This window comes from Xiphias gladius, chromosome 19 (assembly GCF_016859285.1).
Source record: "Xiphias gladius isolate SHS-SW01 ecotype Sanya breed wild chromosome 19, ASM1685928v1, whole genome shotgun sequence".
NCBI classification, from domain to species: Eukaryota; Metazoa; Chordata; class Actinopteri; order Istiophoriformes; family Xiphiidae; genus Xiphias; species Xiphias gladius.
In genome coordinates this window covers 2,554,773-2,580,433 of record NC_053418.1, presented here as the reverse complement: position 1 = coordinate 2,580,433, position 25,661 = coordinate 2,554,773, and the positions used below count along the sequence as shown (strand labels likewise).

The window sequence follows — 25,661 nt, the reverse complement described above, 5'->3', positions numbered from 1 at the left end:
CACAAAAAGTGAGAGGAATCCGTTTTCCAGCCAAGAAAAGATTGGAAGGAACAGTGGAATATAATAGTTAAGCACAGGTAATAATATATCTTAATTTCCTGTTCCATGATTTTATTAGTGTCAATAAAAACTAATGTGCAATGAGCATATTCAAAATAAAGATTTTACAATAAAGACAAGCGGGAAGACTTCAGCTGAGCTGAGAGATGACATCTCTAACCACAGCGACCAAACACTGTGATGCTGCTCTAACCATGATAGTGATCTCTCTCTTGTAGACATTCAGGTCCGGGACGTTGTTGACATACATCCTTTTGAGAGCGCAGCGGACGCCGCTGTGCGTACGAGCCAGAAACACCACTGAGAAGCCTCCTGGAAAAACAGAGTGACAAGTTAGCACTACATCAGCATACTTAAGTCTTTCAAAAATGGGAATTACTTCACAAAGGTAATGGTTCTGAGGCTTCAGAACATGACATAATATGTGGGAGAAACTTTTTATTGACAATTGAGAGTAAATTTGGCAATGGTCACATAGGATTTGCTTCTTTGCCTTGCATGAAAAATAATCTTTGGGTCATGTTATTTGTCTAATCTAACTAAATTAGTCTAATCTAACCATGTACTTTACTTGTACATGGTTAGATTACACTAACCAATTTCCCGACATCATCTCATTTCCCCACACAGATTTCTGTTGAGCTCCCAATGAATATTTTCATGCACAAGCGCTCCAGTTGTGCTGCTCAGTGGAAAACAGACATACGCAGAATTTTCAAAAGCTGAAATATTAACATCAGCTAACTACCATCTCATGGGCAATAGTCTACGCTCATTTAGCTTGCATTGGCCTAACTCCAACTGGGTCTAATCCTGGAATAAATGAAGCTGTCTGCTTTATAAAATAAAGAAAGGTTTTAAAAGAATGAGATATGAAGCTGAAACTGCCCGGGTGAGTGGATTTTTGGTCTTACATGGGGTTTCTGGTGTAGGGGTAGACTGTGTTGACAAAGACAAAGGTGTTTAGCTGGGTGCCAGTAGCTCTTGTCACCGTCCTGTGTCCGTCTCTGGGTGAAAGGACACTAGCACTGTGACGGAACAGTCCTGTGTCTCATTAGAAGGGGTTCACTGAGTCACTGAATGGTGGGCATCAAAGTCCACCGATCAGAGAGGAGAAAGAAAAGATCTACAATGGCAGGCTTGTTCTCTAACAAGTTACTTTAAGTCATCTGAAAAACAGCATGGGTTTGGATTGGGAATGAGCAGAAGGGGCGGGTCGTTAAAGTGACCAGTGGGCACAAAGGCCTTCATTGAAGAGTCCATCAACGCTACGTTTAAACAAATCTCAGAAGTTGTGTTGTTATGGGGGAAGTGCAAAATAAACTCAAGTACAAAATAATTCATGCAGGCTAAACCTGTGTGTTCCCATGGGGACAGTAAACAGAAGATAGTGGACCTGAAAGTCAGGCAAAGCAAACATAAACAAACTGAAGCATAGTGTTTGCTTGTATGTTGTCACAACAGTGAGAGTTAGTGAAGCACACATTATCAGATTAGAAGGGGTGACTGACGCTATTCTGCAGTACAGAGGAATGAACAGGAAGCTAATGAGACAAAAGACAAACTGCTATAGCAGAGCTGCAAGTGGCAATAAAGCGAGGAAGACTATTCGATAGTGTAAATGAGAAACCACCATGAACCATCCAAGTGACAGTTCATTTTGACTGGGTCTGGTGTAGTCTGTTCTGTCTCGTCTAGTTTTTTGCCACTGGGGTCTTAGATTAGCAATTCAACTGCTGACAGTCACAAGGTCATATAGAAAAACAATAAAAACTGAACAAAGTCAATAAAAATACTACTACTGATTGGACAACACATCAAGCAGCTTATAAACAATATGCTGATGCTGCTGAAATGGGTAAAATACACAGAAAGATATCAAAAACTCATTGCAAAGGACACGAAAACACAGGAACAGAAATGTGTGTGAATTAACTGATAATAACTGATAATAAATTTAAATATCTTTGATGCAGGTGGGAAAAATGAATTAAAATTAGTCAAAATAATGTAACAGAAAGACAAGACAAGGTTTGCTGCATGTATGAATGGAGCTCCATAGCAGTTATATCCCCAAGATATAATGGAGACAGAGATTCTTCCAAGACAAAGTACAAGAGCCAAAGCTGTTTACACCTACTGGATGCTGTTCATTGATTTGCATTGGTCGGCGCTGTGCACTAAGGTCAGCTTGATGGTCACTCCAAACTGATGTACTGGACTTAAACTGATTTCCTGTAACAAGGCAGTTGAGTACAGAGCCATCCAGCGACTTGGGGATGGGTGGGAGTGAACTTTAAGCAGAAAACGGAATCAAATGACACAGTCTTGTTAAAGAACTGCTTTTAAAACAGCAGGATGCTGACACTCAGTCATATGTGATGCAAACTCTGCTTTATGACCCTGACGTATAAAGGAAAAATGTATTGTGTGTCATCTTATGCAAATCTTAAGCTTTATGTGCTTCTTTGACACAAAGATGTAGGATGCAGACGTAGTAAAGATCAAACTTAAGGCAACAATGTAGGCAAGATGATGTGGGGGTTGCTTAGACCGGATACCAGATTTCACAAGCCAAAATCCATTTGCTCGGGCAAAGAGCCAGGAGGCTGAAAAGAGCAGGCTGTTTAAGAATGCATGGACAAGAGATAAGGGAGCAGCTAGCCTTCACTGAAAAACAAAAAAAATGAACAAACTGGGGAGCTACACTTAAGATCCTAACAGCAAAATCCACTTCCACTGTGTTGCCCTAAACCCAGTGCAGACTACAAGACATTTTTTGTCAGACTGTTCTCACGCTCACTTGGAAGTGCCGAAATGACTCAAGTGATCTCAGATAAGGTGTACTGATTACAAGATTATGCCTCTCCAAGAGATCTAACAGTGACACAAGTAATCCGCTCATTTCTTGTCTTGGATGCATCTCCATGGTGCTCCAACTAAAACTATCTTGTTTGTCTACAATAACCTACCAAACTCTCCGTCATTAGCATCTGGGACGCCCACAACAGGGTCAAGATGTGTTTTAGAACCGCTTGAACTAGATGACCCAACATGACAGATACAAGCAAAGATTCTGTGCCAACTCAAGCTGTTTGTGACAAAAGTCACGTAATGTTCATTAGACTTCACAGAATATAGGCACATCCTCAAACTGAATTCTTGACAATCCTTCCAGTGATTCCCTGTCTCTAGGGGTTATCTGTCTGTCGTTAGAAACTGACTAATTCACCGACCCTGGCATCCTGTGTTGTGTTTCCGGAGGGGAGGTGGCTTTTGGAACTTTAAGAGAAGACAGAGGCCTCAGCCCAGGCCATCCTACCAAATGCTTCATGTCTGCCTGCTGGACTGCTCTTGGACTGACTGGGGCCATATGTTTCAAGATCAGGCTCTCACTAAATCCCCACCTTGGGCCTTTTGTTGCGTCCCACAACTATGCCAGCCACGGAAGTTGTACGCTATTGAGTGTATTATCTTCTTGAGTGGCTCTTGATGGGATGATTTGTTGTAGAAGGTTTGTGCCGAGCATACCAACTTGCTGGACAAATGAGGGACCCCTAAACAACACAAAATGTCCCTCACTGTACAGGCAACTGGCTTCAACCAATGACAATAACAAAGCTGTCTGCAACTAACTGACACTGGATGGATGCAAACATTTACAAAAAAAAAAAAAAAAGACGTGCATGAGTGGGGAATGGAAATACCATCATATGTACAGACTCAAAAAAGAAAAAAAAACAAAAAACAAACTGGGCTAGGCAAGAGCAATGACTGGGATGCTCATGTACCCACAGAACTGTTTTTTCTAATGGCAATGGTGTATCAGAAATAACACAACAAGGCTTGACATCAACGACTTATGAAAACTGAAACTGTGTTTCATAAACACAGTCTACAAAAACACCAGATGGGGGATCTCATCCCAGTGATCGATCAGATCACTTACCCAGGTGTCTTCCTAAATGTTTTCTCAAAACCAAATCTTGTTTTTTTCCAGAAACTACTCTTGTCAGTGCAGGACAAATGGTTCTCAGCCTGCTTGGCTTACAAATCTGTGTTGATGTGACACCTACATACAACTATGTATATCTGATTGACAGTTGCAGCATGGTGAACTCTGATAACAAATTATTATTTTTAGTATCTCTTTGGATGCTGTATTGAAAATTAATTCTTTTATACAAATAAAAATTAGGGTTGGGCGATGTCTACTGACATGGCATATGACGATGTGTACAGTGAAACATGGCAATGGACAATTAGTCACATCTCACTGTTATTGTACCTCACCTCCAGCTTGTCTGTTAGCTGGCTGCAATGTGGAGAGGGGAAAAGAAGCACTTCACCATAGGGACAGGGTCAGTTGTCAGTGACAGTTGGGAGTAAAACCCCAGATTCAATAGGCCAAGAAGAAAGGAGACGGATACTGACATTAAAGCCTGGTACTGAGCAAGGGCTGTAATTACTGGAGAATTTTTCCCCAGCCCTGCATCCAGCGCTAGGGACCCTGACATCACTGCAAAGTCTGACTAACTAGGACAGTCACAGGCAGCCTACATGACAGCCTGTGGAAGAGGCTTGAAAGTGGATCTCAACAGCCTATGCAAAACAGATACTCAGCATGCCTTGTAATATAGCCAAGAAAAAAAAAAACTTCAGAAGTGGTAGTGGGATGCTTAAATGAGGGAGGATTAGAGGATTAAGTAATAGTTTATAGATTCTGCTCAGGCAAAAGGCACAGATGTTCTCCCTCTGAAGCATGATGTCATCTGCGATAACAGACCATTCTCTCATCGACTGTCTTTTTCTGTTGACCTTTCTCACTCCGTCTCTTTCACTCTGCCTCTTACTAAAATATAAAGCTGTGGGTTAAAAAGTAAGCTTGATGTCTTAGCTTGTTAAAAAGCTACAAACTAAGAGTATAGTTCAATTGGAAGTGCCTCCTTCAGCCTTAGATGTGCTTTTAAGAGGGGAAACTGCCATTTCTTTTTGGGAACATTTGAAGCAGTGTGAGGTATTTCCTCCTGGAGGCCCCCATCCCCTAACATGAACCTACAACACTTCCCCTACAAGTCCTCATAGTTGTTATGCTTGAAGATAAGTTTAAGTATCTTTAACTAAAGCTGCATGTGGTTGCACTGAATTACAGAAAGTGTGAAGGATTTCTCACCTTCATTTTAACAGGCAAAAAAATTCAAATAAGTAAAATTGGTTATCTGAATAGTGGTATGACCTTTCTGTTATGTGAATTATAACATTTTTCTACTTGAAATGATTAAAATGAAAAATCAGGTGAGAAGTACAGGTTGTGCTTTGCGGAGCTATTCGCTGTTTTCCGTGCCTCCTTCACCTTCAAGTCTTCTCTTTGTCTTCTTCCCCAACTTCCCCTCAAGTGAGGCTTATTTCTGAGGAATTAAACTTGGAAAGGGATCCCCTTTTGGGTAAACTCTCAAAAGGAACCCTGCGGAAAGTGTATAATTATCGAAATATGTTCTTTTCCATCTAAAGCTAAAACAACAGATCAGAACTCTGCACTAATTACTGTTGATCATTTGAATTCAACGCAACGTTGGCCTGAGGATTTAGGCTGCTAGTGTTGTAATCATCAGCCACTCTGAAAAGAAACTTAATATGCATTGACAGTAATAAACCCTTTCTGAAGTACCGTTCATACACAGATCAAATATACTTCACAATAAAGATGATACATTAACTTGGATAAAGTCACATCCAAGACAAACCACACTTTGCTAGTGGCCAGCTTGGAAATGGCTTGGAATTGACTGCTGGTTAACATGTCTTAATGGGCCATGTTTCAGTCACTATTTCACACTTGTTCTCTTGTCTCTGACAACAGAGACAGAAAAACATGTACATGAGAACAGCTTTCTTGGGAATCCAGCTGTGTTAAATTACTGTATATGTGAGCACAGTCAGTAGGAGAGAGGCAAACAGATAAACAGCTGGAAACCGGCTGACACTACGCAGAATGCAAAAATGACGCATTGACATCATGAATATGCTTGTTAGCGTATTACGTTATCTAGCTACATTTAGCAACTTTTTGAGCAAGCTTTAGCTACTTTCCATTTAAAAGTAGTTGTTTACAGTAGTTCCATAACAGTTTTAAACTATGTTCTCAATTTCACACATTGACAATACATAGTCTGGCCATATACTAGGTTTTTACCTAGTCTTGTTGATGTGGAAATGCATTCTTCTTGTGGACTAATGGGTGCCATTTTTCCACAGTAAATGTAGGAAATGGCTTTCCATTTACAGGTTTCGAGGTCTTTGCCAGTTTGCCGTGCTGTGCCAGCTGCTCCTGCTAATTACCAATAATGACTTTTTGATCCCCAGCGCTTACGCAAATCCTTTGAGATTTGGTATTATACAGTCTAATGCGGGAAGGACTTTTGTTCTTCGGCTGATTAATGTAGCGGCCAAACATGCCATTTGGTAAGTGTGAAACTTAAGTTGCATGAAACCTGCATATGTCAAGGCAGCTGCATGCATATGTTTCAAAATGTAAGAGCAAAATATCTGTCCGTTTCATACTATGAATCAATATGATGGTTAGGATGTCTTATTTTCATCTACAGCCCAAACACAGACCATCCAACCTGAGATTTTACACGCCGTGCAAGCACTGACAGACATCAGTTTGCAAACATCAAGCCCTTGTAACCCACTTTAGGCTAGTGACTGTTAAGAACACTGCTTAATCTGTTTCACTTGAGTCCTCAAAAGTTACACTATAGCAACACTCAAAAGCATCAGTGGCATAGGTTGTGGGCCTAAAAATAGACATGCACTCGCTTTTAGCAAGCGGTTGAGAGATTCTGCACTCTGTGAGCTTCTTCCTCAAAGAACACCACACCACCTTGTCAATTCTTCTGGACCTTTCAAGGTAGAAAACCTGCCTTGGCTTTTTTTTTTTGACAGATAAAGATCTCCTTTGAAAATGGACAGATTCTGACTCTAAATTTATTGCTAATTAATTCTTTAACGTGTCATGTTTTTTGCATTAAACAAAAGCACAGATTACATTGCAGTCTGCGTAACTAACACTTGTTAGCTATCATCAATTTACTATAGTGGAAACTGGAAATGCTACAAAAACTCTCTCACTTAAGTTTGCTCTTTCAGCAAAGTCTAGTATGCATGGCCATGGTAAGGAGATAACCAAGGTTGATTCAGGTCAGATATTTTTAAACACTGAGAGGTGAAGGTGGCCATCTGCCTAAACACAGAGGAGGTAGTGGGATGCTGCAAGCACACTGGACTAAAATGACTGCATTCAGAAGGGTGAAAACAGCTGATAACCTCAATCTGGCAAATGCTCCAAATCCCGGGACTGTCACTTGGTCATAAGCAGCCTGAGCGTGCTGATCGCCCTTCAATGCTTTAGAGTTTTCGAAGACACAAATTTCACTATAACTGTGTAGAGTCCAGAATTTTTCTTAAATATGGATCAATATGTCCTTATCAGTACGAGACTGATGAAAAAATCCTTCCAAAGTTTTTATTCAAATCTTCACTGAAAGAGATAGTTTTAAGGAATCAAAATTATTAGGGATTCATGGATTATGATAGTATCTTATGAAGCTCTGTTCTGTGAAACCTTTCAAATCACCTTTCAGGAACACCTACTCTTGTAAGGACACTCAGTTCTTAAAACATCCACTAAACAAAACAAAGGTTTTAAATATAATCTCTGATTCTCTTCATCACAATTACAGGTATATCTGCTCTGAATTCAGCACCACACTGCTCTCCCTCACAATGAAGAGGTCACTTTCAGCCCGCAAGTGGCTTATACATCTGTTCAGTACCAGTGCAGAGTCTGAGCAGGACAGCATTGCACGAACAACCGCTGCCACACTATTTCTTTCCTGTTATGAAGTATTGTCAAAAATATGTAAATCTGTTTGGCCGCAGCTTGGTGGTCACAGGGGCAGGAATATAAGGGGATTCTTCATTAGGTAGCTTTGCAAATTTCAAAATAGTTTCATTGCAATATACCTTGTACATTATGCAGTATTATGCATAAATGTGGTCATTTGACTTGTATCTTGGACTGAGTTGTGGTACCAACACCAACACTCTACTTTTATCAACACTTAACCTTAAAGGTGCTTTAGGTGTGATTTTGTTATCGCTACATAGCCAAAGTTAGCATTATCAGCTGAGCACTAACCAGTCTAGAAGAAATGGTGACAGTTCAGCATCAAACTTTACTCCTTTACGAGCTACTTCTTCATCCTCTCATGGTGGACTGAAGGCAGGCTGGATGGTACAGTGACTCACTATCACAGAGTGGTATTCGGAGACAGGACAGGCCAGGGCTAGCTGGTTAGCATGCTAACTTCCGTAGAAGAAAAGAAGTAATAGAAACAGAAGCAAGAAACAAGAGTTAAAATTGGTGTTGCTTTCCACCGCTGGAGACAGCGCTTGGCGAGTAAAGGAATGAAGTTTGATACTGAACTAACAAAGTTTCTTCTAGTACTGGTAATTAAACAGCTGTTCCTGCTATCATTGGCTAGTTAGCGATAGCAAAAACGTACATATAGCACCTTTAAGGAATATAAGCATTTTGTACAAAAGCCTTTTTCTCATTCAAAACACAAAATCCAAACTTCTCAAATGTTAAATATGGTCTAAGTTGTACGAGAACTTTGTATACATAAATTACAGTGTAAGTGGCAAAATTTGGATCAGAAACTGTCTGATTTTTGAGTATGCAAACAAGATTACAAATCTGACCAGACATTTAATGTCAGCTTTCAGTACATGACTACTCTGGGCTGCTACCGACACACGCCAGTCAGTAACAGAAAAAGTAAAACCCAGCCCTAGATTGTACAGAAGTGAAAATTTTCGCCTGCTACAAAAACGGTCGGAGGGTCACATCCTCTGAGGCTCAATGATAAACAAAAAGCAAATTTCATGGAAATCTGGCAATGGGTTTTTGAGATACCTTGTCATTTACCAAGTGTTGGTCAAGTGGAATTTGGTGCTAGATGAAAGGCTGAGAGTCAAGGTTGGTCAAAACCAGCCACTGGTTCAGATATGTGGGTGACACGTCGGTCAAAATTACGACCCAGGACACAAGAGGATGGCGGGAACAACAGCTTTTTTAGACTGTGCCGTACACTCTGTAGGGACAGGAGCCTCCACATTGGAGTATACAGGAAACCCATACATACAGACTAATACTCTACCTGAAGGATAAGGAACGCCAGGTTTTTTGAAAGAAGAGTGAAGAACGCTATCTACATAACAGTATAGAAACCATCCCTCCAAGGAGGAGGAGGTCTACAACACCACTTATCATCCCCCACCTACAATGCTGTCCTTTCATCCCTTCCCAGGAGATTTAGCAACCATGCATACTTGGCCTCAGGTGATTCCAACGACTCTAAGGACTGTTGATAAAACACCCAGGAGCACTAACAACAAACCAAGTGACAACAATGGCCTTGATAATAACCTCAAAGAATAAACATGGTTAGTATTAAAATCTACTAACAATCCTGTCTGTTAAAAAAAAAAAGCATATTTAGATGAGCCACAATAATAATCAAACAGCAAAGCAGCAGTGGCAGTGAAGGAAATATTAGTTGGGAATACAAGCCGAAAGAAGAACTTTGAGTAAAGCCTTGTCGGTTTTATTTTAACTACCACAAATCTAACTGACCCATCTCCCTCATCACGCACACCTTAATTCTGGTGTACGCAGTAACTCCTGCCTGGCAAGTGGCAACCGCGAACACCACTGCAGAGTGTTTGTGGTATGCCTCACAAAACTGCCACAAAACAGTCAACCTGGACTTCAATTCCTCCTCCTTATGCAGTTTTCATCCTTCCACTCTGGCCTGTTTGCATAGCACAGGAGCAATTAATTTCATTTCGACTCTGATTCAGTTGAAAAACGCACAGCACTTTAAAAAGACAGCAAGCGTGTCAAGAAGTCTTTCTAAGAAACAAGTCTATATAAGGTAATATGAGGAGGTGCGGCAATGACTACGTTTTTTCATTCTGGGCTTAGTGAGCTGGAAGGTTCTGGCAGTCGGCTCTCATACATCTTACCTCAACAGTGTTTACAACTGAAACGACAGACACAAGTGGCTGTGCTTTGGCAGCTCTAAGATGAAATTGGGAACGAGACAGAGGTGCTGCTGAAGGACAAGGATATATGAGGGTAAAAATCTTACAACAACACGGGCAGTTGTGAGAAAAAAAAGTTCAAATTCAACACCATCCTGACATACAAATGAAAATACAAGAGGAAGAGGGAGGAGGGAAATGGGTGCCTTCTTTTTCTCCTTTGTTTTCGGATGCTGTGTTCGAAATCTCTTGCCAATGATAAATATCCATTTTAAAAAAGAAAAAAAAACCCAAAACAATTCTTGTGACGTGTGTGTAGCATTTAGGAACAGTAATTTTATGACATAGTTGTGTTTTGAATTAAATGTCTTAGAAAGCAAGTTTTCAACAAGGAGAATGATGGAAGATAAACACAGTGTCCATCAGGTTGGGGGAAAGAGCAGTGAAAAGGTCAGAAAGGTGGAAAGGATCAAGGTACAGGTGCGTCTTTGGAAACAGTGAGAAAAATGCAGAAAAATAAACAGCATGTGCAATCGACTCTACCTTTCTTTATGACCGTAGGAAACAGCAGAAGCCTAAAGTAGTAGAATACCCCCAGACTGCAATGACAAACTGTTGTAATTTTTGTCAATATGACTCTACACTCAAGCAAAAATTAAAGAAAGGCAGGTGTCAATCCAGGTGAAACCACAAAATGTTATGGTTGTGATGGTGTAGTCAAGAAATGGAGTAAGCCCTGCGCCCAGAGTTTACATGAACCTCTTCGGTTTTGCAAAGATGCTAAGCAAACGTCACAAAAACCTGATTAGCCTGCTTGGGCCAATTTGCAGTTCCTTCTATGTATTTCATGTGCTAGTTTAGTGAAATTAACGGAGCAGGTTGCACAACCTACTTTCCAGGCAAATTAGCTCTTCCTAAACTTAAAATGCAGTCGCCAGTTTGCACCACCAACATTGCCCAACCTGACCTTCAAGTAACATATTAACAGCTTGTTAACATACTGTCAATTAATGCAAGTTTTAACCACATCCCTTTGTATCAAAAAGTATAAAGAACTGAGTGAACACTGCCAAAAAAAAAAATGTTGTTGTGATGTTGAGAAAGTCAACAGGTAAAGCCTATGTGGCACCATAAATTAGTCACCCTAGCTACTGTACAGCAACACATTAAACCAGAGGTACAATTTTAAGCTTTAGATAAGGTTTTCTTCTTTTGCTTTATGTGAGTCAGTCTACTTACAGTCTACTTAGTCTATTTAGACTTAAACTTTGTATCTTACAGACCAGATATGGCTTGTTAACTGACACACCTGGTCTGAATCATACAGGAAACGACTCAGACGACGCCGGACGCTGACCATCTTTAAGGATACGTCAAAAATGTATCACAAATGTAAACAGAAATCTAGCCTCAAACGCAGCATTCATCATCTCTGTTTGTTGCTCAGTCGCACCAAGCCTTGGATAGAAAGAGCTGAAAACAACTGTGCAAGTGACTTGATCAAACTGCAGAATCCCACAGGAGCAGCAATAAAACATGCATAGCATTACATAACCTACGTTATGTTATTGTATTCCAGTGTACGCCACCCAAAAAGCGCACAAATCAGCTTCAAAGCAAAGCCTCAAATCCCAGCCGTCTAAACTGAAAACCCAGAGCCAGACAGCCTTAAGTCAAGTGTTTCCCTCATTCTTTTATTTGATTATCAGAAGATGCCTTTGCATTCTTTTCCATAAGTGTTTATAAAGGAGGACTAGAAGAATAAACCACTCCTGTATTGGACAAATGTTTTTCGGGTTCCATATACCCCACAGCAAAACCAGAATGACATGTTGGCACCAACTTGTCAACAGTGCTCACAGCCTCGGTCATTAAGACTGAGGCAATCACTCATCAAACCCGACTTGTCATCCAATCGCGTGTAGTCATGCACGAGTCACTGTCATGCAGTCAAGTGTGCTCGCACAAGCCTGTGATCAGTTTCAAACCTGTACTTAGTCTCTGTGGAAAAACTGACCTTGTCTAGGAGCAGGCCAGGACAACATGTTTTTTTATTTTTTTTATTTCTAGCCACGAGTCATGGAGGCTTAGTGACAGGTCTGAGCAATATATTGGCATTTATAATTTAGCATCTAAGACAAATAATATCTATTGCAGTTATCAGAATATTAATTTCAATGCTGACATCAAAACGACAAATTTGCTAGCTCTCTGATGACAACCTCCGACTGACAATTTACCCAAATTCCAAACCCACATTTGGCTCGATGCCCTCCTCAGATCAGGCGCTGATGAATTGGTAGAAAATCATTCATTTGCAGTTTCACAAAGAGGGGAGGGGCGGCAATGCAGAGAGGCAGATACAGAAGGCCTCAATGAGCAAGCACAAAGGCACCGATACCCATCACGGGACCAAGCTCTGCATCGTACCAGCATTCTTTCTAGGGTGCTAGAATAAGACAACAAAGGGGCACAATGTGCCTATTCATCACCAGTACAGTATGCTAATAATGTAGATGGGATGCATTCTCGCTGCCCTCCCCTGGCAGAGAGGGTAGATCAAATAGGTCATTCAAAAAAACATTATCAAGAGGAACGCTCTGACTTGCAGTGCAATGATTGATGAAGCCTCTCTTAAGCCAAAAGAAAAGACAAGCAAAGCAAGACCTTGACTTTTTTTTTTTTTTTTTTTTTTTTTTTTTTTAAATCAAATTACAGCGTTTTGTGTGTAAATAACTATAATCAAATAAAAAGCATTTGATGTTTGCAAAAGGCATTTCTCCTCCGCAGGGCTTTGTGATAATCTTTTTTTTTTTTCCCGCTCATTCATATTCATTCTTCTCAATATTCAGTCATTGTTATCGTTTCACAAAATGTAGTTGTCCAAGCAAAGCATAATAAGAAAACTAAAAAAAAAAAAAAAATGAGCCATTCAATTCATTGGTTTACACAAGATGAAATGAATGCCGCATTATTTTTTTCATTTGAGCCTCAATTTGATCACTGTACATTATTTTCAATAAATTTGTTAAGGCAGGAAAAACCTGAGAAACAGAGTGAAGGAACATAATTGCAGATGCTTCCTTACGGAGTTTTGTGTTGAGCTGTGTTCAGACAACAACACTGTTTAAAAAAAATAAAAAAAAAAATAAAAAAAAAGCAGCCTCCTTCTTTGAATAACAATAAAAAAATAAATAAATCAATAAAAACACAAGGTCATCCAGCAAAAAAGCTGACTCTAGCTCAACTTTGACACCATGCAATGTGATGTCATCCAGCGAGGCACTGCGTTGGCCAATCAAATGCGTGCAATAGGAAACAACTGTGGCTTTCCAGAGTTATAAAATCTTATCTTGTGCTGTTCCAACACAGTTCACCAGTGCCCTCAACCATCACTGTAAAAACACCCAACTGAGGGAATATGGTCTTCAATCACTCCATCTTGGAAAAATATTATTAATATCATGATACTGATATCAACCATATCACTCAGTAAGCCACCGAACTGTGTCAGACCGCAGTAGATATCTTAAGTATATTTACTTAACATTTGGCTTTAGCTTTTATTTATTATATTCTCAACGCAAACACAGCTGAAGAAATTCAAAACACAGAGCTTATCAAATGCACTTCACAAATTCTTTTGGCAAATCACGTAAGAAAAGTGAACTGTAACCGTTATTTGTTCTGATAAAGTTGTTCTGCAAATTTCTAGCAGTGCAGAGGCCAGAAGCCTGTTTGGTGAATGCATGGCATCTGTCCAGATCACAAGTGGCAAAGGACAAGGTGAAAAAGCCACGTGTTCACTGTGAACACAGCAGCTGTTTGCATGGAAACAGTGTTTGCGTTTCTCCTGTTTACATGATCTGTGGCTTGTCGTGGTCAGGGAGTCCCAACAACCGAGGCTGAAGATCTTACACCGCACTCATCTCTTCAGCCCGCGACCTTACAGAGCACCATTATACAACCCAGTGTAAACATTTCAAGATTTCGCTGAGAGCAAGCAATTGGGTGAATTTCTGTGAAGTCAGCGTGTTGAGAGAAAAAGTTCTCGGTGCTTTGTTTTGTGACAGGCACGTGTTACATAAAATGCAAAGACACTTCTCAAGAGGACCAGTCAGCTGAGAGTCAGGCCAACTTTGAGGCTTTCACTATGAAGAAGGTTGAAAAGATGCATAAAGTCCACAATCTCTGATGCTTAGAAGATGGTTGTGATCCTAATGAGATGAGGCAGTGAGGGATTACAACCTTGCTGTTAATTTGCTTGTAAAACTGCAAACGAGGGAAAGGAAACCACTGAGCAAAGGTCTTCCTGTTAATTAGAAAGAAGCAGTTAACCAAGAGTTTACCGACAGATGCAAACGTGAACCGTTTGTCTTGTACCTACAGTGTGAGGCAGTTACAGCAGTCACGTAGCAGTCGTGGTCTGGTGAATAAATGACATAAGGGCAATTATGCACGTTAAGCTGACAACAAGACATGTTCCAGAGACAGTTATCTGTTAAATGCTTACCGGCTGCTCAGCAAATATCCCGAGGATATATTCCGAAATATTCACGGGTTGGTGAACTAACGTGTATATGAGAAGTGGGAGCATGTGAGAGCAGGGTCCCCTCATATTAACTATTTTAAAATTCTAAAATTTTACACTTTTCCAGACTGTGTTTATTCATCAGGAATAATTTAAAATTATTCTTCACAACAAGAGGTGTGCGTAATGACAGAGGCTCAGGAAATAACAGTTCTAGCATGTGTCTAGTGTGACATCTCAAAACTCTGTTAGGCTTTCTGTGCAAGTACTAAACCTTTCCAAACCCATAATTTATCAAATTTATTTCTAGACATTCCCAGAATTTCCAAGCCCTGACAAGAAACCCCGTACAATAAGAGTTTGTGGATAAAGGGTGACATGCTCACAGATGCATCCTGTTCCTACATGTCATTTCTGTGTTCCTCTTGGAGACGGCATCAGATAGAGCTCAAGAAAAACCACAGAGGCTAAAGGGGAGTGGAGGGAAATAACTATGTTCCTATTCAATGTGAGAACTGTCCAGCACTGCAGATATATCACCGGAAAAAACAGCTAACCATATGGTGTCAGGAGAACTTTTGAGCTTGAGGCAAGTTTCATTTTGAATATATTGGTTAGAGATTGTGATTTTTGCACTGCTTTGAACAGGGGTACCTGTTCATTTCAGTGTGTTTTCGTTGGTTTCTCTTCTCCGGCAAACTTTAGTCGTGGGTCTGGCTTTAAGTGAATCGCATGCTTTTCATTAAACTGGCACAGCTGCTGGGTAAAAGCTGAATAAGGGAGTGGGACATCACATGATTCATTCAGTACCTAGACATCAGTCGCACAAGTGACCCCATGCCACACACTGTCCAGCAGCAGGTTTGTCGGCCTGATAAAGCCTATGCACACCGATTGACCAGCCTGGATGTCCTTTATGAAAAAGACAAAATGGATCCCGGAAACTAAATGATGCAGAACACAGGAAGAAATAGTTCAATATCAGCATCAGTTTATACTGTGGTTTTGACTTGAATCATTTTGTCATGCAAAACTTCCTGAGGAGGAATTACTCCTGTTGACACAGCACCAGTTTCACTTTACACATAAAACTTCACCTTATGTTAGATTTCTGCAGCTGATTCAGATTTTTTTTTTTTGCATTTCTGCTTTATTATGACTGGGATAGTAGAGACAGACAGGAAAGGCAGGTGAGATTCAAACCCGGGACGCTGCGGTAAAGACTTAACACGTGGTACATGCTTAACCTGGCGAGCTTACTAACTGTATGTGTGAGTTCAAATGTCACTGTTCTCTCCTGGGCAAAAAGAAAACCTGAATAACACTCCAAAGTTTGACGCCTGATCCACAGTTACATGGTGGTCCCTTGGCCACAGTAACAGGGAAAATCCCAAATTTATTCCTACGCTTTCGCCCCCTTACCAACCAAGCAGGTCTTTAAATAGAACGAGACCTCCAAATGATGGCTGGTTACCCAAAACCTCAGCGAAGAACCAGCAGCAGTTGGGTGGTGGTTAGAGGGCCTGTGATGCTGAATGGGCAGCACATGGGACCAGCGCTGACAGAGCACAGGGCTCCACTCCCTATGCATTCGTGACACCATCAAGTGCTACATTTATATGAAATCCTCCTCGAGGTTTTCATGTAAGTGTGTCTTTACATCATGAATGTGAGTGCAGCTGTGGTGGTTTGGAAGAAACTAAATGATTTAGTGTGGTTACTGTAACTGAGTAGCTTGTAGCTTGTTCTTGCATTTTCTAGACTATTCTTCTTGGCAGTCCTTTGATTTCTGCTTAAGCAAGTTCTTACTGAAGTATTGCACTTGTGTTGTACACCCATTAGAGTACAAATGCTGTGTAAGTGGGTCTCTAACACTGAACTAACTTGCTGCACTTTATTCCACTTTAAAAATACAGTTTGAAATCCAGCCCTTTCCCTCTTTTGTTGCTAATAAACAGTTAGATTCACTCTGATTACATTTTCAATTCATTTTCCAAAGGCTGTTTACTCTCTAAGATTTTACACCTCCCACTTTCACTTCTACAAAGGTTTCAGTAAAGTAACAGTTCATCTGCTCCTGTAGGACATCTCCATTTCTGAATGCAGCAGACGCTGTATGTCAAATGAAATATACTATTATATGATTAACTGTGCAGCCAGGACGGGCCCAGACAGGCTCAGGCACCCGGCTCTTACCTTGGGGCAGAAAGACGAGCAAAGGTCACAATGTAACCTTGTGTTCGTGGTAGCAAAACCAGCCACAGTCACTTCACATGATTCTAGGATGACACAGACGCATGACTGCTTGCAGGAAGCGTTGTTTCGTTTTGTTCTGGTTTTTATTTTTGTTGTTTTGGGTGAGTGAGATCAGGTTTACATTCTGACACTACAGCATCCTTGCAGTGTTGTGTTACTTGAACGGACATGCTTGTCACGTCTGAAAGGTTTAGTTCGCGTTTTTTACTTAATACGACTTACAAGGAATGATTATGGTTTCTGTAATGAGATTAGTATGCGGGCAAAACATTTTTTTTTTTCTCTTCCTATGACCATGGTTTCCCTTTTACCCACCTGAACTCCTACAAGTTTATATTACTTGAGCTGACCTTGACTCACTAAATACTCAAACAGAAGAGACTGAATTTAAGTAAGCAATTTGTTGCAAAATGCAAAAAACTGCTAAACTGTCTTTCTAGCACTGTCATCCCTTCAAAGAAGAGCCCAGTACCGCAGAGCGATCTTTTGAAATCTGTTGCTCACTACAGACTAAAAGATATTTGTGAATATTATTTTGAAGAGTGAAATTTGACAACATGTTTCTAGTAATGTCTCATCAGTATTACCTTATTCTGTAATGAAGAGCATAAACATATGACTAGTTCATAGTAAACAAGAGACCCTAACGACTAACTGGCTGAGCTGGTTTATCTGGGTCAGCTCTACAAATCAAAGGATTTTTCCAGTTAATACACTGTGATGCCACTGAACCATTTGTGAAAGAACAGCTGTTTTGTGAGGCGTGTTTGTTTCCACACTTCCTCATTTTCTGCTTGTCTGACTGTGCACAGAGGAGATTCTCGTTTCTACATTTTTGACCACAGGGCTTTTTCTTACACTAAGCCATGAAGGAAATTTCTAATGTTTCCAGGAAGCCTGTCGACATCATCAAGGGCTGTAGCCACAGCCATTGCATAAGTCATCCTTTACTTCTTTATCCAGCAAGCGCTGTTGTTACTTGTTTTAATGTTGCAATCTAATCAAATTTGTATTCGTTATCACAAAACTACAGTATTTCTCAACAGGCCTAGGAGAAATCAGTCTTCATCATTTCAACGGTAGTAAGAACAAAACTTTTTACATTGACAAAAAAACAAAAAAAAAATCCTCAAGGGACAAAAGCAGACTGCGGAAGAACTTGAGTGAACATGTTGGACAAAGTGTATTTTAATGGCTGGATCTTTACATGCTGTATGTTGACACAGGAGGCTTGGACCTTTGTTTTGAACACCCCCACCCACCCCCGGAACAGCTGAAGCAGGATGTAAACTAAAGCTGTATGGGGGGGAAAAGTTGCAAGTTAAAATTCCAGCCATGTACCCAAATCCCCGGTGTCCCAGTTTAAGTACCAAAGCGCTCAAAGCCTGGAAGAGGGGAGCGACCCATTTCAGCCACTCTTCAGATCATTTTCTGGGGAAATAAGCAGATGTTTGGGGAAAAAACCGAGTCTTTACTGTGGAGTGCAAACCAATTACCGACCCATAAAAGGAACAAAGCTGGAAGAGATGCTTCACGGCTGTGTCGGTCACAGTTAGTCCCTCCAAACGGGGGATGACGGGTGTGTCCCAGAAAGTACAAGGGTGTTTTGTGCGAGGAAGGTCCGACAGCACAATCGCTGAAATGTTTAGCTACTGTACGTACCTTCTGCAATGAGCTCCTCCACGGTGACCTGATACCGGCCGACCGCAAACACTTTCCCGAAGTAGCTGCTGACTCCGGAGCTGGAGCCGGACCCGGACGCCCCTCCGAGCCCGCCGCTTTCGGACTTTGGCATTCTGGAAAACTTCTTCATCCTTTACTCTCTCTTTCAGTCCGCCCACCAAAATGCAATCCCCCCGCTTGGTGTTAAATTAACCGCAGAGTCCAATTTAACTCGGTTGTGTCCGACGTCCCCTATCTACTTATCTGAAATATTTTCTTCTCCTGCATGCTCCGCGTCTGGTTCTTCTGGAGGGACTACTTGCTGTCGGGTGACACGACATGAAAGTACAGTTGATATGCAGGCGTCACGGTGGGATGAACCCCGTCGGTATCCCAAAGCTCGTACCACTGACAGCATCCACTCACAAACGGTCAGAAACAAAATGTGTGATAGGTTCGTTAGCTTATGTGACACATCACGCTAGCTGGATGCAGCCGTCGCTAGCGTGCGAGGGCTCAGCGGTGTGCAGTCAGGACGCTCCGCCAACAATGAAAAAAGGGGCAGCGGAGAAGCACAACAATGCAGCTGGCAGCGGCGTTGCTAACACCTCCTCCGGCGGCAAAAAAAAAAAAAAAAATCCTCAAGGGACAAAAGCAGACTGCGGAAGAACTTGAGTGAACATGTTGGACAAAGTGTATTTTAATGGCTGGATCTTTACATGCTGTATGTTGACACAGGAGGCTTGGACCTTTGTTTTGAACACCCCCACCCACCCCCGGAACAGCTGAAGCCGGATGTAAACTAAAGCTGTATGGGGGGGAAAAGTTGCAAGTTAAAATTCCAGCCATGTACCCAAATCCCCGGTGTCCCAGTTTAAGTACCAAAGCGCTCAAAGCCTGGAAGAGGGGAGCGACCCATTTCAGCCACTCTTCAGATCATTTTCTGGGGAAATAAGCAGATGTTTGGGGAAAAAACCGAGTCTTTACTGTGGAGTGCAAACCAATTACCGACCCATAAAAGGAACAAAGCTGGAAGAGATGCTTCACGGCTGTGTCGGTCACAGTTAGTCCCTCCAAACGGGGGATGACGGGTGTGTCCCAGAAAGTACAAGGGTGTTTTGTGCGAGGAAGGTCCGACAGCACAATCGCTGAAATGTTTAGCTACTGTACGTACCTTCTGCAATGAGCTCCTCCACGGTGACCTGATACCGGCCGACCGCAAACACTTTCCCGAAGTAGCTGCTGACTCCGGAGCTGGAGCCGGACCCGGACGCCCCTCCGAGCCCGCCGCTTTCGGACTTTGGCATTCTGGAAAACTTCTTCATCCTTTACTCTCTCTTTCAGTCCGCCCACCAAAATGCAATCCCCCCGCTTGGTGTTAAATTAACCGCAGAGTCCAATTTAACTCGGTTGTGTCCGACGTCCCCTATCTACTTATCTGAAATATTTTCTTCTCCTGCATGCTCCGCGTCTGGTTCTTCTGGAGGGACTACTTGCTGTCGGGTGACACGACATGAAAGTACAGTTGATATGCAGGCGTCACGGTGGGATGAACCCCGTCGGTATCCCAAAGCTCGTACCACTGACAGCATCCACTCACAAACGGTCAGAAACAAAATGTGTGATAGGTTCGTTAGCTTATGTGACACATCACGCTAGCTGGATGCAGCCGTCGCTAGCGTGCGAGGGCTCAGCGGTGTGCAGTCAGGACGCTCCGCCAACAATGAAAAAAGGGGCAGCGGAGAAGCACAACAATGCAGCTGGCAGCGGCGTTGCTAACACCTCCTCCGGCGGCAAAAAAAAAAAAAAAATCCCTCCCGGGAACACACCCAGCCCGATAGCCCTCCGAAAGTAGCCTCCGAGTTGTTAGCTTCACCGTGACTTGTTCGCTTCACTCGGGCGAAGCGGCTAGTTAGCTCGATAGCTGGATAGCCGGATAGCCGGATAGCTGGCTGCGGTACTTAGCGGCTAGCGAGCTTCGCTAACAGCCACAGCGGTTGCTCTACCCCGGGCGCAGGTGGGCTAACAAAGTGGGAGCCCGAGCCTGATGCAAGTAGGCGTCCGTTGCTTGTCAGAAATCCTCCGGCCAAGTCGTTTTCGTCACGCTCCTCTCTGTCACCTCCACTTCCCCTGTGTCATTTTCGTTAAACTTCTCGTGACTCCCTAACCGTAGACTACAAAATAAGTGGGCGGTTTGTTATTTACCCAATGAGAGTGACAACCTAACCTGACGTGGCCCCGCCCCCCTCTATTGTTGTGATTGGTGTAAGTGGAGGATGTATGGACGCCCATGGATGCCAGGAAGAGAGAAAAATAAATGAATGAAGTTATCCCTGAATTTAAATTTCAAAAACAAAAAAACACTCGTGATCAGTCAAAATTCTGAGATACTAAATGGAAATTATGAGATGAATTATGAGATGCTCATTTACATAGTAAAAATTTGGCTAAGTCAAAACGTCAATCTAATATCTTGAAATTTTGACTCATTAATAGCTCATTATTTTGACTTGGAAAGTCAAAATAATAAGATAGTATTATAATAGTATGTTGACTTACTAAGTCAAATAATAAGACAGTAATCTGTTGATTTAGTAAATCAAAACAATTATCAGTACTCTAAAGCTGAAATTGGCAAAACTAATTGGCAAACATTTTGACGACTGATTCATCGTCTGAGGCATTATTTTGCTAGTTTCCCCACTTGTCTATGATAGCAAACTCAACCTCTTTGGGTTATTATTTTGACCTACCAAGTCTTACTATTTTGCCTTGGTAGGTCAAAATAGTGCCACTGTTCCTCGCAGTTCTCATAGTATCTCCATAGCCAGCATAGAACCAACATACAGTTACTTTTTTAAGGAGGCATTCATCACCCGTGGTGTAGCTATGGCCCTTACGTCCATAATGTACTGCCTCAAATCCTTGATTTTATAGTAAGTCAAAAAAATAAGACATACTGACACAAAATCTTGACTTAGTGAGGCCAACTTTTCATGGTTTGTTTTGGTATTTTTTGATTTTTTTTTGGTTTCACTTCTTGGTGGAAATGGGCTTCCATACCAGGCACCCAGACAATGCTCATCTATAATGGGGCAGCGTCAGTGACAGACAGACTGAGCAGTTTGGTTGAGGAAGGAGAACACAAAACAGGCTGGAAAGATGCAGTGCATCGAAAAAATAAACAAACCTCGGGCCGGTCTGGAGCAATGTGTTATACTGATCCACATTTATAATTCTGCTCATTTTTAAAAATCATTATCAAAGCCCCGTCTTCTGTAGCCCCATCTGTATCTCTGCTCTTCCTGTAAATCACTGCTGGTCCTTTTTAAGGCAGGGGTCACAGCTGTTACTTCCTCAGTAATGCGTGAATTGATCTCTCGACACCCCCTTCAATTTTAATGATCATCCGCAGTGGAAAAAACAATCAAATTTTTCACCAGACAGGGCAAATGAGGAAGTGGTGTGACAGCTGCCTGCAGGCTTTGTGAACAAAGGCATGTGTGTGGGCTGGAAAATCCACCACAGTATTCTGCAGGCTTTTCGTTCCTCCACAGTCTTACTTGTGCAACATCAGCCAAAGTCACCTCTGTCGTCTATACATCGGTTGCTAGAGGTGGAAAACGTCCTCTTCTGTGGGTAAGTGGTCACGATTGGCACATTCAGGTCAGTGGTCATAGGGGGGAGCACATGGCTGAGATGGGGATTACATAAGAGATGAGGAGGAGCACAGCGGGATCACGTGACTGCATAAACCCCCATGTCTGGACACATCCTGCCTAATGCAGGGGGGAATCTTTCCTCTCTGACACACTTATCGTTGTCTCGCTGTCTGTGAATTGTATGCTGCCACCTGTTGGGTGCCTGAACACCCAGGAACGTACAGACAGATCATCATTCGGCAAGTGGACCGGTTGGCGGGCCATCCACCCCCGCGGGAGCGCCTTTGAGCAGAAAACCTCTACCGGTTTCCCGGGCTGACCTCTGACCTCCTGGAAGTTTAGAGCACAGGCCGCGGGGAAGTCTCCCGGTGGGCGTTTAATTCAAAACAAACCAACAAAACTCGCAAAATAATGCTCTGCCTTATTTTAAAGGCCCTAAAAATGTATTTTCTCACTATGAGTGATCAGGTCGTTTTCTGCCAAACATTTTGGTTATCTCACGTAAGAGCTTCCTGTATTTGTGCTCTTGACTGAGCTCTTCTCACTGGTTTGCAGTACATATTTGTACAGATCACAATTTAGCAACATGCGCTGTAAATCGGAATCTGACAGTAGCCGGTGGGTTGTCTGGTCGCTCTCGGTCAAATCCTGTCAAATCACAACCCCACAGTCCTGACGAAGAGTGTCAGCTAAGCTTTTTGATCATTAGTAAACACCTTCAGATGGGTTTTTTTTGTTTTTGGTTTGTTTGTTCTAAACTTTGATGTTGTTTACTTGGCTTCACGAATATTAGAAAAAACACTTAAGATTTGAAGCCTGGTTTTCAAGGGCTTCAATGATGTTTTGATGCCGATGATAGTTTAAGAGCGATGAACGGATCTGAAATCACTTGAGCCGAGCTGAAGCGAACTGACCGGAGACACCAGGTGAGAAACGGTGGGTTCAGGTTTCCTGGACCGAAGGAGAAAGTTTGTCTCGAATAAACCGCTCACATAGCAAATATAACAATATCTATATATATATACATATATATAGACTAACAAGCTATTTGCTACAACCTCTTTTGGCTCCCAATCTGTGGGTCAGGACCCCGCAAGTTCTCCTGAGATCAATCTTAGATGACTACAGGGGCGAAAAAGAAAAGCTTGTTACAAAATTATGTTTATTATTCGTACTTCTTCTCGTCCTACTGGCTTCATTCACCTCGCTGGGCCTCTAAAAATCTTTCCGATTTGAAGAGTGTCAGAGGGGAAAAAAAAAAAAAATCACTCAGACCGTAACCCATGTATGATAAAGGGGTCACAAGTCACGGCTGTAAACGGCTCACAAGCCTCAAGGGTCAGAGACCACCGACTTAAAACCTGCATGCTGATCCGTCTTTACAAACTTATGTTGTGCCCACAAGTGTTTAAATCTTCATTAAACTTCATCCATACTAATTACGTCTTGCTGAATTTTGAGGAATTGCTGGCAAAGCCCTGGGTCCTCAGTAGTCCCTAGGATCAGCCTGGCACGCAGTCTCCCTTCATCCTCGCACACAGTGAACCAGTAAAGTGCTTCACTGTACCGACCGTGGTGCTGGTCTGCACTGTACTTCTGAATGGCAGGCCGGTTTATAAACGGAGACTTTCTCCCGTGAATAAAATTGCGGAAATCCGCAAACAAGCTCACATTTCCTGGATTCGTGTCAGGAGGGATAAAAGCTCTGCTCCCGAATTCTGGTCTGTTACACTTCACACTTGGCACCACGCACCAGTTTGGAGTCCGGAGCGCAGCGAGCGTGGATGAACTTGGCCTGCATTTCCCCGCGTTCCCCCCCGTGTGTTTCGTTTCCCTCCCGCTGCAGCGCCACGCGCGTTGTCACAGAAGATACGGTCAGGCGTTACAGGCGTCAAGCAGCTACAGCGGTGCCTTAACACAAGGCCTCCCCAGTGTCGTAACAAAGCTACCGGTCCCCGTGGCAGGAAAATGAACAAGGGTGTTGTTGAGTACCACAGAAAAAGCATGAGCTCCAACGGCGATACTATAGGAATGTGACAGAAAAAGTAAAGACACTCACACATGAGAGAAGTACATTATGAACTCAGTGGTATGAACAGAGATACCAGTATTTGAGCTCCAGCATAATAGGATTAATTTCAGAAAAACAAAATAGTTGTTTTTAAAAACGAAAAAGAAAAGAGGTTTTACCATAATATTTTCATTTCTTAGAAAGAAAATGATAATTTCTTATAGAATACATGGTAGTAAAGCAGTAGGCTGTAATAAGATAACTGAAAACTGCAGGGTCACCTATCAGCATGCGTTTAAGAGTTTATAAGTATTTGCTCATTACTCATCGAGAGGAGCACTGCAAACCCTGTGAAACAGGTGTATGATGTTTTCTGCGGTCCTGAAAATGTGAGACCCTGCTAATGTCGTCAAGGTTAGATCAGCGCGTGCTCTGATTCTACAAATTTAAAAAAACAAAGCCTGCGTTTGTGGGGGGGTGAGGGAGGGGGTGCAGTTGGAACGACGAAGGCATTCGCCAGACAGGCCGGGTCTAACAAAAACACGCTGTCAGGTTGAACTGTGGTAAGTGTAGGATCCAACGTTTTTAGAACCTGACCCATAATAGGGACTAGGTCCCAGAGTCCCTAAGTCAGGAGATATATCATGACTTTTATATGTCAGTAAAGTAAATAAATCAATAAATGCCTTTTTTTTCCTCACAGAACAGACTTTATACATATTCTATTGAAAACAAAAGGGTTTCGAACCAGGGTTTCTCTTAGCTGCAGGAGGTGAATAAGAAATAAAGCAGTGTGGTCGTGGTCCCCCCAGATCGAGATCCAGTCAGGGTTTTTTTTTTTTTGCTTCACTCTCTCTGTGTGTGGTTTCACAAGAGTGAGGCGGTCACTGATGTTCTGCAACGCACAACCAAACACCGCTGAAACATATTTTAGTAAAACCGAGATTGAAGCACAGTAAGCCTGCGCTTTAAGCGAAGGATCCCTTTGGTTGGTGCACATCCTATTCCAACCATGTTTGTCGGGCTCTTTAACTGAAAAAGTATAAAGTAACATTTAGTGGAAATACTCAAGTAAAGTTCCTTTATCTCAAAATTCTATCCACCCAAAGTAAAGAGTACGTGTACTTAGTTACAGTCCGCGAGACATCAATGCGTGAGTAATGGGGTTTTTGTAAAAGTGAAAAACAACATCTTATTAATCACTGTTCCGTCTGCAATGTAACAACTCATCACTAGTCTGAAAATAATGAATGCACCATTTTCTAAGTTTGCCTTATTGTGCGTGGAGTGGAACCGAAACACCTTCTAAACCCGTCAGGGACAGTATGAGAATACCGTGTCATACTATAGCCTGCCACAAAGTGGG

At 42.1% G+C, this 25,661-nt stretch overlaps 1 protein-coding gene across 1 annotated transcript in view; it reads right to left on the bottom strand.

Annotated features, from left to right (window-relative positions):
• The window catches only part of bmp2k (BMP2 inducible kinase), a 50,556-nt gene extending 31,315 nt beyond the window's left edge, over positions 1-19,241 (bottom strand). The window contains exons 1-2 of the mRNA XM_040155908.1: positions 18,623-19,241; positions 254-372 (exon numbers count right to left, since the gene is read on the bottom strand). Coding sequence (XP_040011842.1) covers positions 254-372; positions 18,623-18,773 — 270 coding nt within the window. The 5' untranslated portion in view covers positions 18,774-19,241. The remainder of the gene's footprint in view (positions 1-253; positions 373-18,622) is intronic.
• Between the last annotated feature and the right edge of the window lie 6,420 nt (positions 19,242-25,661).